This window comes from Cynara cardunculus (assembly GCF_001531365.2).
Source record: "Cynara cardunculus var. scolymus isolate 2C chromosome LG 14, CcrdV1, whole genome shotgun sequence".
Lineage (NCBI taxonomy): Eukaryota > Viridiplantae > Streptophyta > Magnoliopsida > Asterales > Asteraceae > Cynara > Cynara cardunculus.
This window is the reverse complement of record NC_037541.1, coordinates 293,466-312,174: the sequence shown is the minus strand read 5'-3', so window position 1 is coordinate 312,174 and position 18,709 is coordinate 293,466. Positions and strand designations below refer to the sequence as shown.

The 18,709-nt window shown below is 30.6% G+C and overlaps 1 protein-coding gene across 1 annotated transcript; it reads right to left on the bottom strand.

The window, feature by feature from the left end:
- Nucleotides 1–2,983: 2,983 nt before the first annotated feature.
- LOC112526733 (transcription factor bHLH112-like) lies at nucleotides 2,984–5,295 on the bottom strand. The gene is made up of 7 exons (XM_025137138.1): nucleotides 4,982–5,295; nucleotides 4,318–4,816; nucleotides 4,120–4,230; nucleotides 3,951–4,016; nucleotides 3,752–3,817; nucleotides 3,622–3,672; nucleotides 2,984–3,536 (listed from the first exon to the last, which is right to left on the bottom strand). Exons 1-7 carry the CDS (start codon nucleotides 5,266–5,268, stop codon nucleotides 3,378–3,380), a joined length of 1,239 nt encoding a protein of 412 aa, XP_024992906.1. The 5' UTR covers nucleotides 5,269–5,295; the 3' UTR covers nucleotides 2,984–3,377.
- Between the last annotated feature and the right edge of the window lie 13,414 nt (nucleotides 5,296–18,709).

Sequence of the window (18,709 nt, the reverse complement as noted above, 5' to 3'; positions counted from 1 at the left end):
AAAATGCTATTTTTATTTTTAAATAAAAGCTGTTTAATATTTTTGAAGAAAATAAAAAAAGTTTACCGACGGATTTCCGACGGAAATTCCGTCGGTAAATCTAATCTCATTTTAGATTACTTCTAATTAACCCGGACAATTACTAACATATTATAAAATTTTCCGACGGATTTCCAACGGACATATCCGTCGGAAAATACAAATCCGTCGGAAATTCCGTCGGAAAAGGCATTTAGCGGCGGGGGTTTTTCCGACGGTAAAATCCGTCGGAAATCCGTCGGAAAACCCGATTTTTTAGTAGTGTGTATCGACAAAATCATTTGATTCATACCGTTAATGATTCTAAACAGACTCCAGTTTTGGGGCATAACCCGAATTTTTATTTACAAATAACACCAGAGATATCTTCAACGATTATACAAATTCCTAGGAATGGCAACAGGCCAGGTATTGGTATCCCCGTCTCCGAAACCGATAGCTAAAACCGTCCTCGTAACCGCCCCGATCCCCGTCGGGGATCTTATCGGGTCCCCGCGGTTTCCCCGATCCCCGTTGGCGAACCCGTTAAGGGTAAAAAATTTCTTTTTCACCGTTGGTTATAACCGAACCCGAAACCAATCTGGAAAAAATTACAATATGCTAATTTTCACAATTAAAAATAAATTACAAATTTTTTAAAGATATAAGTTTAAATGTATCAAACATAATCGAACCAATTACAAACAATGTATTATATTACAATATAAACTAAACAGAAATTCAAACATCATACAATTAAAATCACGATTTTAGACAAATAAATTAGATTTTTTTATGAACTTTATTTGGATTGTTGAAGTAAAGTGAATACAAATCTTTTAAATTTTAATGTTACTATTTTCTTTCAATGATATTATAATATATATATATATATATATATATATATATCGGGCCGGGCAGGGCCGGTGATCACCGTCCCTGCCCCGTTAAAATCCCCAAATTCGTCCTTAATCCCCGCCCCTCCCTGATAAAATGTCCCCGAACCCATCCCAAAAGTTTCGGTTTTCACCATCGGTTTCGGTTTTTTTTTGCCATCCCTGCAAATTCCATTGTCTCTACAACTATTTATTCATGATTTAAGATATTAGTTAATATGTATTTGTTTTACGATTTGACACTTGTTACGTGTCTTTTTAGTTTCACATTGTGAAATTACAAACATCTTTTATATATATATATATAATATTTTGCATCATCATTGTCATTGATGCCTAGCATGCTTTTTTGTAAAGCATTCCTTTATGTTTAATCTTTGTCTTAGTTTTACCATAAAAATTGATGATAAAGTTTGATATTGTTTTGATATGTCAATTGGTGCTTATCCTGATGCTTAAAGCCACAACATCGATCACCCGATCGATCAAGTCAAACGTCGCAATTTCTAAAGTTCGATTCAGTAAAAATCGCTGTTATCGAATTAGTTGTCTTTATGTGATCAGTCACTTGTCTTGTTTACAGATTCTTCAATATTAAGCTTCGTCAAATATCTTGTACACGAGAATATATATGTTCTAATATATATAATGATACTAAACACGACGAATATGTTGTAAAGCACAAGTCTCCTCCAAGAGTTCATTCGAATCAAGGTGTCGAAAATGGAAATCTTTTAGAGTCGAATTCTTAACTCTATGTAGCCCTATTCGAACAAACTCTAATTCGAGATTCTTTGCTTTTTTTTCCGTTAATGAATTAGGGTTTTATATCATGTGATTGCCTATAAATTAAAAGAAAAAGACAAAAATATCCTTCCAGTACAGGTTTTATGTCATGTTATACGTCAGATGTACGAGAAAACTGAGAGAGAAAGAATTTTACAAGAGGGAAATAGTAGTAATTATGAACCCTTAACGGTTGATTAACTGGTAAGCCAATGGGTGTGCTTAATTCGAAGTGTTTGCCGGTTCGAATCCCATTATTAGGGCTACTGTAAGTTTGTCTGACTGTTAACTTCTGATCTAAAATTAGGTTAACTTTTTTTTTCCATGTAACAATACCAACGAAAAAAATATGACTGGATTTTACATGTTTAGGTTAATGATTCAAAATTGCCACATCTAAGTATTCGTAGGCATGTTCATCGGTTGACATCTATTGGATGTGAGGGGAACTGAGCCGATCAAATCAACCATTGGATGTTGGATTTTGTCAACCGACCCAATCCAATGCCATCCAATCCAATCCAATGGATGATTGAATCGGTTCGGTTCCATCCATTGGATACTTTTATTGGATATCCATTAGATATCCAATGAATAATCTGATGGGATTGAATTCATTTAGTGTGTTAATTCAATCAAATTCTCTAACAATGATACAAATTAATTAATCATTTTTAACATGTGTTAAAATCAACACAAGGGAAGTTAAAAATTTAAAGTCTCACATAAAACAAATTCCAATTTAAGCAATTTGAAAACAAATTAAACATGGTTGGATGGACAACTGGATTTTAATCGGATATTGATCGGTTTGGTTTTGGTCGGTTCTAGACTGCCATCCGAGAACCGACCAATCCAAATTAGATGTTGAAATTTTCAATCTAATCCAATTCAATTACAATTGGGTATCCAATTATGGTCAGTCAATTCTAATTGGATCAGCCATTTCCAATTGGATATGTTGATTTTCTACACACTACCTATCTAAGTGATCTTTTATCATAATAATCTAGAAATCTTGTTGATAAAAGTTCACATCGATCAACTCAGATTTAGTTTTCAAGTCTTTTTAAGAAATTCCCGTTCACAGTTACTTACTATTCGACAAACCACGAAAAATGCAGCAACAAACAAACGACAAGTAAAACGTCTATTGTCACGTTTATGTTTTTTAACAGAAAAAAAAATTCACAAATCTAAAAGTTGCATAAATTAAACTTAACACAAATTAAACAACTTATTATTAATAAATATTATTAAATACAACTAATTACAAAAAAAAAAACCATATTTCTTTCTTTAAATGGAAAGGTTATCATTTGCTAACCCTACATCAAACTTGTGTTGGTTGTCTTTCCTTCCAGGCTCACTTTCTACTTTTTCTTCATTGTACTTCTACTACACTACTCCAATATGTGGCTCATATTACTTTATATTTTCAAGAGTTTTTTCGTTATTTTAATTCATCTGATTTAATCAAAATAACGAAAAAGCTCTTCAAAGACCAACCAACGGGTCTGAAGTTTCGTCACATTGCTCTCCGGAACAGCGAAAAGCTGTTTGAGGAGAGAGATGACGAGGTTTTGACATATACTATAAGGAGAAATGATGAAAGTCTAACCGATGTGAGACTGTGAATTCATGGTGAAATGGGTTTATTGGGTTCGTTTATCAGCTCTATCTGAATGTGTTTCCGAAACTTGATGACCAGTAATCGGGTATAGTCTCGGTGGTAACTGGGAATGTACTCGATACTGGCACAAGGCAGAGTCCTCGGCTTCGCAAGTCGTGGTGTTTAGCTCCTTCTGTTGTGTCTTTCACTTTGTGATCGTGAATCTAGGAAACGAGTTCATATGTTAATTAACGAACACCGTTGAATTTGAACAAATAGATATGATATGTGTTTAAGTATCGATCTTACTTGTTGTCGTTGTATGGTAGCTCCGTTTTTCATATAGGGGGCACTTAGAACCTGAAATACGTAACGAAATCAATAGACTTGCTGCGTATGGAATCATAAAATGTGGAAAAGGATTCGAATAAAACCGTACATTGACTTGATCGTGAAGGTGTTTGATGTAATCGATGGCTTCGTGGAGAACCGATGCTGTATCCGTCTGTAAATTTAATTCGTCGTAAGCTCTACCAAAAACTAAATCGTATTCTTCAATACGATATCGAGCTAGAGATTGAATTCTTGAACAAAATAAGTTGAGAAGATCGAACATTTATAAGATTCAAGATATATACCTTTCCGAAAGGCGAAACTAGTTGCTGGAGTGCAGTGACTCGATCTCCGAGTTTCTCTTTTCGAACCTGAAATCGAACGAGACATCGTTAGGGTTTGTATCTACACATCCTCAATTGATCTTCTTGAGAAGATTGAGTGGAAATTCAAGAACACAAAGCAATGCATAACCTTAAAAGTTGGCAATGGCGATGGGGTTTCAAGACGAGGTCGTTTAAACGTAGGGTCACCAGTCGTCTTCTTCACCGATGATCCCATATCCCGGATTTCTTCATTTTGAGACTGAATCCAAATTATAACAACAAATTATTGATGAAACCCTAATCTTGATGAACATGAGTATGCTTATATCATATGCAAAGTTGTTACCTTGAGGTTAGGGCAGTTGGGTTTCTCTTCGTACGTCGTCGATGAAAGATATCGAGACTGAGTCGAAGCGAAAAAACCTGCTCGATTATCGTTCGAATCCAAAACCGATGCATTCCAGAAAGGGGTCTTGTTGGCCAAGTGTAAACCTCCAAGAACTTGCTGTTTCGGCTTTACCAAAGAAGAGAATCTGGGCATGCTCGAAACCGGATTGAAATCGTTTAAATTTGCTTCGAAATCGTAAAGTGGTGGCTGCGGTGGCGCTGCTGCCGGTGGTGGTGGTGGTGAAGTACTGTCGAATAAAGTTTGCAGCAAACTTGAAGGGTATCCATATGAAGTACTGACCAAGTTTCCGGTGGAATCACCGGAGTTTGTGAGGAAACTTGAAGTCTGTTGTTGGTCCATCGCAAAACCAGCACAATCTTGGCCGCCGGACGGTAAGTTGTTCAAGATTTCCGGTAGGGTTTGATTGTAACTCCCAGCTTCTTCAGTTCTTCCATTTCTAACAAAGATTTCAATGGAGGGATGGTGATGATGATCAGATTCCTTTTTGGGTTCATATAATTACAAACAAATCTCTGGACCATTTTCGTTGTAGTGGAATTTAAAGTTGAATCAATAATTGAAAAAACAAAGCAAAAGAAACAAAAAGCTATCTTATGCTTACACTAATAAAGCTTGATTCCAATTGGTGGTTGTAGACGGTGGTGAAGCACCACCCATCATCGGAAAGGCGGAATCCGGCGAGATAGCGTTGGCACAGCCACCGGATTTTTGGAAAACCGTCGTGGAGTCATGATCGGAAGAGTCTTCAGTTGACCATGTTTTCATGTTCATCAAATCACTTTGCCAACAACCGCCATAGTTTCCGATATATGATGACTGGTTGAAGGTGGCTCTTGGTGAACTCCACCAGCTTCCGCCGCACACCTCCGCCTGAAATTCTTCTGCCATATAAATTTCGCCACCACAATTCCTCTCTTGGCCTTCTGTTGCACAATTAAACACTTGGAAGAAAGTCAGTTGCGTTGTATACATATATATATATGTATATGTATATATATATATATATATACACACACACACACGTAAAGGAAGTATTTACCAAGACGTATTATTATGAGACATCTGAGGAGGTACGGAGAGTGTAAAATACTGGAATCTGGTTGACATTTATAAAGTGACAAATTTAGTCAATAATAAATTGATTTTTAATCTGAAATTTCAAGTTTTTGCATCTTTTTAGATTAAAATTTAATTAAATATTTTTAAATGTATTTTTTTTTTATAATTTTACTTTTAAAATCTATGGTTGCTATAATTCTCATTTTCCCTTTTTGAAATGTAGTAAAAAATATATAATTATTCTTTTGGAAAATTTGATTAAAAGTTATATATATATATATATAAGACAATTTTATTTTATTCCTCCGAATAGAACATGGCCATATGAGTGCCAAAGTCACTGAATGGGTAAGTCGCCAATCCCTAAAACGGACTATGTAATGCTATGTAAATATAATTAAAAACCTGGAACTCAATGTGACAAATGACGACATATTCATTAGAGATATGGATGTATCATTCATCATGAATGTTGTAACGTATTAATCATATTGTATTTTATGATGAATAAAACGTTTATATTTTTTATGAATGTGTAATTCATGATGAATAATACTTTTATATATAAACATCATAAATGTATATTCATCATAAATGAGTTATTTATGATGAATATTTATCCTGAAAAAGACAACGTTCTTAAGAGGATCTCTCTCTCTCTCTCTCTCTCTCTTTGTATGTGTGTGTGTGTATTTATATATACATATGAAAGGGTTCAAAGAAGAACACTACTTTACTATAGTGAATCACATGTGATAATAAATCAGATACGGACAACCTTTGGCGTGATCCTATGTTGCGGGCTAGGTCGCCTGCACACCAATAGAGTATTATCACATATGATTTTATATGGTAAAAGAGTGTTTTCACGTTTTCACGAAATGAAGATGTTCTCATTTGAATCTTCATTTATGTGTGTGTGTGTCTATATATATATATATATATATATATATATATATATCACAAACTAGCGGCAGGTTCACTTGCGAACCTAACTTTCATCGTGAACCAGGAGACAAACGAAAATGTGCTACATGTCCCATACATTCGCATATTCATCATGAATAGTGTAAACATTCATCATGAATACTGTAGAAAAAAATGCATATTCATTGTTCATGATAAATCAGGATACATGTCATGCTATCATTTACCCCTCCATTCACAACAAAAATTAAATTACCTCTATAGCTAAACTTTAATTTCAACATTCACAATATTAAAAACATTTCATAAATTAAATTAATAACTACTTAAATCCAATAAATACCATCACATAACATCATCATCATCATCATCATCATCATCATCATTAACATTATTATTATTATTATTTATTATTATTATTATTATTATTCAAGAAATTTAAATTAATTAATTATTTTATGTCGAATAAAACCTAACTAAAACATGTTTTTCCAAATAAAATAAATAAAGATATCCCAAATATTTGTATAATAATTAAAAGGTAGGGGAATTTTAAATAGAATTTTATTTCTATTAATTTATTCAATTAAACCTACTTTAATTTTTAAAGATAAAAAGAATTATATTATCAATACTTTTTTATTCTTTTTATATTAAAAAAAAAGTGTGAAAATTTCCAGTTGCTTAAACAAAGGGATGGGTACGATATGGGTGCCACGTCATCATTATTTTTGGGACGAATAATATACCTTTTGTCTTTATTAAATCCTACGGTTGAAATAAAAGTTTTTTTTTTTTAATTTATTTTATATTTAAATTAGCAATTGGAATAAATCATATGTAATTTATACTATATTATAAAGTATTTGATAATAACCCTTAAAAATTATGTTTATGCATGAAGTATTGTTTATTGATGTATATTACTTAAAATTCAAGATTATAAGTAATTGTACGCATGTACAACTTATTAAAGTTACATGTGTGAATTCGTGTAACTAACTGTAAATAAACATAATCAGATGTTGGATAAGTATCTCATTTTTATATATAAAAAATCTAAAATACATTTAGAATAATCATTGAATTTAACAGGATATTAATTATTTATTATCTTTATAAAAGAATTATATTATTAAATTAAATATAAATGACTTCATTATTAAATCTAAATTACATTATAATAAAAAAACTGAATTAAAAAAAATTACACAAAAACCAAGAACTTTTAAATATTTAATTTGATACAAAAATCGATATATTTTTTTCAAAACTTTATGATACATTCAAATTTATATTTTATTCAAATAAATAACAGTATTATCTTTTTTTCAGAACCACATAAAATCGTATTATAACATTGACGGAGACAGAATAAAACGAAACATTAAAATCGAGATGTATCTCGCTGCATTGCATAAGTACCCTTCTAGCTTTTTTAAAGTCAATATATTTTCTTTATTTAAGTTAATTTTATTTTTCATAAAAAGATGATTTTATAAGTTGTTCTCCTAGATTTTTGGTGCTTTATGAAAAAGAAAAATTAGTAAATTAAATTTTAATTAATGGAATAAAATTGTTTTCTTTTCTTTTATTTGATAAATTAATTACGATCTTATAAATTTTGGTTATGAGATACTGATATCGTCAAGAAAATCGTAAAATCGTGTCATTTGCAAAAACCAGAAGAAGGGTTATATACTTTTCGCTACTGTAATATGTCGACATTGTCATTACCTTCGATTTCACAAGTATATATAGCATATATCTGAAATCATACTATAAAGTAACTGATTTCGTATCGGAATTGAGTCGTCTGACTTTTCTTGATATTATTTCGAGAGGGTGCTCGACTCCCTTAGCCGCCGCCAAAAAGGTGAGATCGTGGTTGCACGTAAACGAAGGTTTACGCGATGAAAATATGGAAATCGTTGATGACGGGTTGACCTCTCAAAAAGGGTAAAAGACACGAGGGTTCCTTTCTCTTTTGTGTTGCTTCCATCCACTCCTTGGATCCTTCTTGTTGTCTTCTCATGACATGGGAATTTTCATGGCTCTTTCTGTTGTGAAATTACTAAATTACCCTTTGTGATGCAAATGTCGTAACGAAACCGTTTGTCCTGATGTGAGATTACCAAACTGCCCTTGACAATGAAGATTTTATAACTAGAGAGTTTGTCCTATTACATACAAGTACCAAAGGTTTGTTCATTCTATGATTTAACATGAAACTTAATGCATTTTGTTTTGTCATCACAATGTACAAGTTCTTGTTATAACCACTATGATAAAATTGGGTTTATAGGACGTCCCCAATCTCTAAGCGTCCTGATAGACCGTTTTATAGGAGCAAAATATAAAGCATCATATCTAAAGGCGTTGTAATAAGTTTATATGACGCTTTTGGACGTCTTAACAAGTTTTTAGGACATTTTTAATACAAAGCGTCGCATTAACAACTTTATATGACAGTTTTGAGAAAGCGTCCTATAAACTCAATTTTTCACAGAACACTTGTTTTTATAGGACAGTTTTTCAAATAATTGTCCTATGAAATTGCTAATGGGACGTTTTATATTAAAAATGTTCTAAAAAACTTATTAAGACGGCAAAAAAATGTTATATGAACTTATTACAATGCCATTAGATATGACACTTTATTTTTTTGTTCCTATAAACTAAGTCCAATAAAAAGGTCTATTAAAATGCTTAGAAATTAGGAGCGTTCTATAAACCTGATTTTGTTGCGGTGAACAGATTCAAATATTATAAAGAATTATTAATAATATGACCAATCAAAAGGCTTTTTGGCCTAATGAGACCTAGGAACCCAACTTTCTTACAGATCAAGGGTTCAAGTTTTGTCAAAAGTGAGGAGTATATATATGAGTTTAATTTGTCGTATATAAATTATTATATTTTTCAAAAAAAAGTTTGTATGATCAACAACTGATGTGTTTGTATAACTAGAAGAGTACTCGTGCAATACAGCGAGATATATCTTGATTTTAATATTTCATTTTATTATTTATTTCAGTCAATGTTATAATATGGTCTTATGTGATTTTGAGAAAGTGATGATGTTTTTATTTTTGAATAAAATATAAATTTAAAGATATCATAAAAATTTGACAAAAATATATCGATATTMGTATCAAATTAATTATTTAAAATTCTTTATTTTTTGTGTAATTTCTTAATTCAATTTTTTTATTATAATTCAATTTAGGTTCAATAACGAAATAATTTATATTTGGTTAATAATATAATTTTCTTATAAAAATAATAGTTAATTATTTTATTAAAACTCGATAATTATCCTAATTATATTTTAGATTTTTTATATTTTAAAATGAGATGTTTATCTTTTATTTGATTATGTTTATCCGCAGTTAGTTATACGAATTCAAATATGTTGTACTTATGCATAATTTACTTATAATCTTGAATTTCAAGTAATATGCATCAATATACAGTACTTCATGCATAAAAAATGGTTTTTAAGAGTTTTGTCAATTGCTTTATTTAACAATTAAACGCTTAATGCAATATTTCTTGCATTATACCTTGTTTTTGTATTGGATGCATAATTATTTGTCTTATAAACTTGAAATCCTGTTCAATACTCCAATAATTTTGTTATAGTGCAACGAGTTCTTAGCCATAAACAAAACCCTAATCTCCAAAACTGTGGCCGATTACGTATGCAAACACCGACCACCACGACCACCTCCCATCTCCAACACAAAACAAAACCCCACCACTGTACTGAGCTGCCGCCACCGTTGGCACCACCACCACCGTCGTTTTCGACCCCGTGGTACATGTAAATATTCAACAATGGTGAGTGGGAGACTAAGTGAGGGTCCAGAAAGCATTGCTACATATAATTTACTCTCTCTTTCTTGCTTGTTGTCAATACGATACTCATTGGTACTCCTCCACCCATGGCCGCCCACTCGCTTCACTTGTTTCACACCTAAGTTGAAAACATGTGACACCACACCACAATTTTCACCTACAACTTTATGATTATTATTATTATTATTAACATGGATATCCAACCCGCTATGCGAGCTGACTAATCCCAGGACCACCACTTGTTTTACAGATAGTCCGGAGTCACCGAATTTGAACATCCGTGGCCACAAAGGGATTTTTATTCCTTCTTGGATTTGAATGTGAGATCTCTTAGTACTTTTGACATTTGGAGTCAAAGCTTAAACCAATCAGGCACCACCCTTGTGGTTTTTATTATGTTTTTTTTTTCCTTCTTGTCTTCATACGTTTAGTTCAATTGACAAAGAATAAAGCGACTTTGTTCAAGTACATAACATGTTCAGGTTTCGAATCTTGTTGGAGACGAGCTTGAACCTATCTGCTAGATTTAGCCACTGAGTCCACTTTGAAACGGCTTTTCACATGTGGTTCGTAAAAGAAGGGTTCCAGATGGGGTCAGTCAGGATTGTCGGTAATTAATTGCTCAAATTAATTCTTTTTTTTTATTGTCCACTTAGATTTATTTAAGTCGTTTAAATTTATTGGAATGGTGATCTAAAAAAGTTGATTTTCATTATAATATTTGGTATTATTTAACAACTTATTAAAAATCCAATCTAAAAAATATTTAAAAAATAAAAAATAGATGGTGGTCGATAATCGTCGATAAATGTTATCAATTTTCCGACGGATTACCGACGATTTTTATGTCTTCTTAAAAAAGTATAAAAATACATAGAGCGGGAGCGGCCAATTTACTCTCGATAAACCTTTCGTAATAACCGACGACTCTCATTACTCAACGAAAGATTTTTAGCTAGTAACTTTTCTCTGGGAAATCCGTCGCTAAAAGGTGATTCCGTCAAAAAACTGTCACAAAAGTTGATGGGTAAAATGTTAGTGGGTAAACTGTCACAAAACTGATACGTCGCTGGAAGTTTCCTTCGTTGATCCGTCGTTGAAAGTTTCTCTCATTGATCTGTCGCTGAAAGTTTCCCTCGTTGACCCATCGCTGAAAGTTTCCCTCGTTGATCCATCGCTGGAAGTTTTCGTCCGCTGAAAGTTTTCGTCCGCTGAATTTCATCGCTGATCCGTCACTTATAGCATTTTTAATATATATTTGAAAAAATTAATAGTTTATAATAAAAAATTATTTAATTTCAAAAAGGAATTGTAAAATAAAAGAAATAATACATATTATTATTGTTGCTAATAAACAATTATAGTTAAGCAATTTTAAGTAAATAATTATTTGTCAACAATATTCTAAGATGTAACCAAAGGGTCTTTGATCTAGCACTATGTTAATCATTGGTCTTCTAGGAGGTCAAAGGTCCAAACCTTATAAAAAATGAGAAGAGTGTGTGAGTTTATTTATTTTATTTACCGTATATAAATATTATATACTTCCAAAATATTTTCTGAGATGCAATTCTTAAACACAAGTAAAATTTGAAGTCAAAGCTAAAAGTTTCCGTCTTTTACTGTGGATATTCATGGTAGTTTACGGATACCGACTAATCTCCTGAACGTTCACGAATGTTTGACAACAAGGATTTTAACAACATCTAGATTAAAATCCAGTGATGATAAGATTTCTACTACAACCCATTAAATCTTTATACGGTAAATAGAACAAATAAACTCACACGCCCTCACTACAACAAAATTGGGTTTATAGGACGCCCCCTATCTTCAAGTGTCCCAATAGACCATTTTATATGACTTAATTTATATGACCAAAATATAAACATCCTATCTAAAGGCGTTGTAATAAGTTTTTATGACGCTTTTGGACGTCTTAACAAGTTTTTTAGGACATTTTTAATACAAAGCGTCGCATTAACAACTTTATATGACACTTTGAGAAATTTTCCTATAAACTCAATTTTTTATAGGGCACTTGTTTTATAGGATAGTTTTTCGAATAGTATCCTATAAAGCTGATAATGAAACGCTTTATATTAAAAATATCCTAAAAAACTTATTACGACGTCAAAAAACGTCATATAAACTTATTACAATACCTTTAGATAAGACACTTTATTTTTTTGGTCCTATAAAGAGGTTTATTATGACGCTTAGAATTTGATAGTGTTCTATAAACCCGATTTTGTTGTAGTGTCTCTTCACATTTGGTGAGGTTTGAACCTTTGACATCTTAGGAAGCCAAAGACTCACATACTGCTAACTCAAAATCCGTTTTGTAACCCATTAAATATTAACCAATAAATATGTCACAATAAATGGGATTTCTTCAAGATTCAAATATGACTTGCAACAAGTTCTAATGGTCTGTTTGTAATAAAAATATTGAATTGTTTTTTTTTATAAATATAATAAATAGTAGCGTTGTAAACGAACCGAACGTTCAACGAACTATCCGTGAATCGTTCGACGAGAAGTTCATTTATTTAATAAATGAACGAACATAAACAAATTTTTGTGTTCCTTTAGTTAAACGAACGAATATGAACAAAAGTATGTCTCGTTCATTTATGTTCGTTTAGCATGTTAACGAACGGACATAAACGAATACGAACACACTTGATTACTAAACAAACGAACACGAACATAAAGATTTTCGTTCGTTTACCGTTCATTTGTTCAGTTAAGTCAAACAAACGAACATAAACAAACCTCTGTTCGTGTTCGTTCGATTCGTTTACATCCCTAAAAAAAAACAATATTATTTTAGGGTTTTATAAATATTAAAAATGTGGGGATGGATAGCATGATTAGAGCAAATAATGAAAAAAAAAACCCTTTTTCTTTCCGCCCTTATCCTTACTTTACCATTTTTGGTATTTTAATATTGTTTAGAATCAAACAAAATAATTAGTATATAGTTTTTTTTCCTATTTTTGGTCATAATTCCTAACCTACATGAACCCTAATCTCCCAACCCCACCCACCCCTCTCCCCTTAATTTATAGGGAAAAAAAAAGATAAATTAAATCCTTAAATAAAAAAGAAAAAGAACCCATAATTATTAGCCATGAAACATGTGTATTGTCTTGTGAGGGAAAAAATGAAATAGAAAAGAGAATACAGTATAAAACATTACCGACAGATATTTCCACCAGTAATGTGATTGGATTTATAATGAATCATCGACAGATTGACCATCACTTACAGATTTTTTCCGTCGTCAATTGAAAATCCGTCGAGAACTACGAGGCTGGCCTTCTCCGACGAGAGATCCGCCAGTAATGGTTTTTTCCGATGATTAAGCCTCTTTGTTTGTAATGATATGAAAATACGAATTAGATAGTCAATATATATATATATATATATATATATATATATATATTGATTATTGTTTTTCGTTGATCTGTTTTTATCTAGAAAAAAAATGGAGTTTACTACATCTGAAACCCTAAAAATGCAAGCCAATGTTAGTGTATTAGGGTTTAAGGATCTGGTTTTACAGATTCAGTAGACCTTTTATTGGGAGTTAAATCTCTATTATATTTTAGAGATGGAATCGGAAGAGAAACCTGAAAAAAGAAAGAACTGAATAATTCATCCAAACCGTTAGATTGAAATGATCCAACTGGTGTAATTAAAAAAAGTGGTTATTCTTAAAAAATACAGATATTTTGGTTTAATTATTTTAAAATATATTTTAAATTATTTAAATAAAAAAAGTAAAATAGTATTGAAAGAGTTGACTTGTAGTTGGTTTTGAAGTTTGTGAAATGGTTCCACTACTCAACCAATATGAAATTAAGACAAGGTTTGTATACATTCTCTAAAGAATCACAAATCATTAAATCATTGGTCTCATAGACTTTGAAATTTAATCCTCAATAAAAGTTGAGAGTTTTCCATTGGTGGGTTTGACTTTTCTTCATTAAAGATTTCTTGACTCATCATTAGGCCCTACATTTTAATAATTACATATCACATAAAATATAAACTTTACAAACATATATATATATATATAGATATAGACTTGGGATCATGTGAAAACAAGGGTTTTTCGTGAGATCCATAAGACCAACTCTTAACTCTTGGATTAGATCTACAATCTGGACATATATAATTATAAAGTTGTCACGAGACTTCTCAATAATCATAAAATTGTTACTGTGCAACTTTAGACTATTAGATCATGATAAATTTCATAATGTCAGGGGGAGAAAATCGAGAAGTCCTTTGGAAAAAATGGGTAGACCGGCACGCCTTATTTGAGAGGGCCTAATCGGTGGAACCGGTGAACCACGCGAACTGGTTAGATGCGTGGGGCGGATCATGAATTGAAAAAGTTCTATCTGGGTAAAATGCTAATTTTTCAGAAATTCCATGAAAATAAAATAAGGTCTCTAACTCCCTGGTTTGTCGTAGCTTACAAAGTTGATCAATGAACATAAATTAGTCTTACGAGTTTCATGAAAAACCCTTGGTCTCACATGAACCCAACTATATATATATATATATATATATATGTGTGTGTGTGTGTGTATGTATATACATATTCCATGTGATTGTAATGAATCTAGTCCTCAAAAATTGTTCAAGATTTCTTTGATTTTTAGAGCCATTTATTTTGCAAGTCAATACGGGATTTATAGCTAGTTGATTTGTGGACCTATAACGTAAAGATAGCGAAAATAACAATACACGTGCCTACCAAAAGAATTTCCCATTTGCCATTTTCTATATCTCATCTGGGTTTCAATTATTGCACCTTTACATGCATACACACCTTGACATATACCATGATGTCGTCATTACATCAACAATGATACAGGCTTACGGTTTTTACTCAAACAGAACTCTATCAAAACCACTAACTACGAAAGACATTGTATCATCTGCTTAATGGGTCGTTGAGTGAATTAGCAGACCGAATCAAGAAATCGTTGACTTTCAACTTATTTATGTTCGTTTATTTTTTTAATAAATAAATAAATAAATAAAAACTAGAAATAAGGGTTAGTTTGCTTTAGGTTTCAAGAAGGTATGATGGAGTTGAGAGATGGGTTGGACCAACTTTTCCTTTTTTTGTCTTGGTCTTCATTGTATTGATGACATAATGGTCATGTACAAGATTTTCAAAGCATGGTGTCATTTTTAATTGCTTTCTATTGACATAATATAGATTTCATCACTAATTAATTAATAAAACAGATAGTATTCATATTGTATTATAAATCATTTGATAAAAACTTCTAAAAACCATCTTTTATACATGTAGTACTGTTTATTGATGCATATTACTTATTATAAATCATTTGATAAAAACTTATAAAAAAACCATCTTTTATATATGAAATATTGCTTATTGATGCATATTACTTATTATAAATCATTTGACAAAAATTTATAAAAACCATCTTTTATATATACATGAAGTATTGTTTATTTATGCATATATTACTTAAAATTCAAGATTACAAGTAAATTATGCAAAAGTACAACTTATCAAAGCTCGATTTTTGAATTCGTATAACTAATTTGATAGATAAATGTAATCAAATACATGATGAAATTCTTATTTTAAATATAAAATCTAACATATAATTAGGATAATTATTGAGTTCTAACAGAATATTTAGTTATTATCTTTGTAAAAATTATATTATTATACAGAAAATAAATTACTTCGTCATGAAACGTAAATTAAATTATTAATAAAATAATTGAAATAAAGAAATTATATAAAAAAAATGAGAACTTTATTTTTTTTTTTTAATTTTTATGATAGCTTCAAATTTATATATTATTAAGAAAAACATTATTATTTGCTTAAAACCATATAAATTCGTATTGTAACATCGACAAAGACCAAAAAAATAAAATGAAACATTGAAATCGAGATATTTCTCGCTGCATTGCGAGTACCCTTCTAGTATATATAGATATTGAGCAAATTACATGAAAAAGTAACGTACTTTAACTTGATTCCTATTCTAAGTAACGTACTTTCAAAACTTTCATTTTGGTACCTAAGTGTAGAGTTTTAAACATTTAAGTACTCGGGTAAGTTAAAACATTAACCGGTTAACATGTTGATGTGGTGAGTGATGTGGTATCCATCTCAGTATTATTTGCTATTCAACTCAATTTCATTTCATCACTTGACACATCAACATGGTAACCCGTTAATCCTTCAACCGGTTGTCCATGCACTTAAATACTCAAAACTTTACATCTTAGGTACCAAATGAAAGCTTTGAAAGTAGGTTACCCAAAATAAGAATCAAGTTAAAGTATGTTATTTTTTCATGCAACTTGCCCTATTATTACAAAAGTTATTATATAGTTTTTTTTTTTAATTTCATAATAAATTGCAACAAATTTGTTTAGTGGTCTTAAAAACTTAACGTTAATCATTATATTTTTTGTCTTTAAGCGTCAATCTCGGTGTCAGTGTTTTTATTAAGGGGAGTGTTTGGTTCAGGCAGAGTAATGAAAATGGGTATGAAAATGAAAATGACAGGGAATGAATTTTCATTCCCCTCAGTTTAACCTAAAATGAAAATTTGGGTTTCTGAACTGATGGACCCATTATATTATAAAAAACCAAACAGTTTCTTTTATTTTTATTCTCATTAATTATTGTTTATTACCTCTTACCAAACAGCCCCTAAACCTGTCTAGCTATCAACTTAGATGAGCTGACTCGTTTATTTGTACAGTTCAGATATTTTGGTAAAAAGGTTCTCATGAAAAGTTTACTTTCTCTAGTATTCTTTCTACGGCATACTTTATATAATTTAAACTTTGTTGTCAATGTTATACGAGAATAACATGAAGATATTTGTTACAGTGATTGTCGACGATTACGTAGTGTGCCCTACTGACAAATATTACGACTCGTTAGATCTGATGATTAATATAAAAATCTAACATATATTCATGATTAGTTTTGTAAACATAATTAAAGACGTTACGATTCATATTCGAAGTTAACTAGCCTTATATCTGAAATTAAAATTACAACAGAAACAACTTAATCAGATATTTTATATAATTAAAGATATGACGTCCCTACTAACCATATTTTCGGAATATAAAACAAAATACTATGCATTAAATATACATGGATTATCTACCGCTAAGAAAATTATAATGTAATTATATTGTCCTAATATAACACGAGTCAATGTTGCTAATAATGATTCTCATGGTTATTACAATATATGGAGTTCTCAAATGATTAAACCATATATATAGGTTGCGGGTCAAGTCGTCCTTACACCACTAAGCCCACTCACGTGTATTATCATATGTGATAAAGATGTTCTTGATGTGATACTATAATTCATCGCATTTGATACTAAAACATATACTCATCGTGCAACTTTAGACCATTAGATCATTAGCTTATAAAGTTGATCAATGAACATAAATTGATCTTACGGGTCTCACGAAAAACCCTTGATCTCACGTGAACCCAACCGTATGTATATATATATATACATATATATATAAGTGGTCTCACGAAAATAGGCTAGTCTCACATGAACCCAACCCTGTATATATCTATCTATCTATCAATATATATACTAGAAGGGTACTCGCACAATGCAGCGAGATAAATCTTCATTTTAATGTTTTGGTTTTTATTCTCTGTCTCTATCGATATAATACGATTTTATGTGGTTTTGAGAAACCGATAATTTTTTATTTTTGAATGAAATATAAATTTGAAGATATCATAAAAATTTGAAAAAAAAATAAAATCGATATTAGTATCAAATTAACTATTTAATAGTTCTCGTTTTTTTGGTGTAACTTCTTTAATTCAATTTTTTATTATAACTTAATTTAGGGTTAATAACAAAGTAATTTATTTTTGGTTTAATAATATAATATTTTTTATAAATATAATAATTAAACATTCTGTTATAACTCAATCATTATCTTAATTATATTTTAGATTTTCTATATTTAAAATGGATGTTTATCCTGTATTTGATTATTTTTATTGCAGTTAGTTACACGAATTTAAAATTGAGCTTTAATAAGTTGTATTTACACAAAATTACTTGTAATTTTGAATTTTAAATAATATATATCAATAAACAATACCTCATGCATAAAAAATTATTTTCAAAAGTTTTTGTCAAATGATTTATAATATAGTATAGATATATAAAAAACAAGAACAAATTAAAGTATTAGCGGATTATTAGGGAGCCTTTTGAAAATAAAAAAAAAACCTAAAGACAAAACTAGATTATTGACAAACTCTCAGGATGCTTTTGTTATTATAAATAAATAATTAAACACACATTCATGTATCTTATTAAATATTTATATTAAACTATTAAATAAATTAATTAAAAAGTATTATATTTATGAAATATTAATTTAAATTAGCATAGCAATG

Excerpts from the sequence above, each read along its gene's own strand:
- LOC112526733 (XM_025137138.1), bottom strand. The coding sequence starts at position 5,268 with ATGGCAGAAGAATTTCAGGCGGAGGTGTGCGGCGGAAGCTGGTGGAGT. Across the intron at positions 4,817-4,981 it reads TGGAATCAAGCTTTATTAGT|AAATGGAAGAACTGAAGAAG; the intron begins GTAAGCATAAGA and ends AATCTTTGTTAG. Across the intron at positions 3,673-3,751 it reads ACCTTCACGATCAAGTCAAT|GTTCTAAGTGCCCCCTATAT; the intron begins GTACGGTTTTAT and ends TACGTATTTCAG.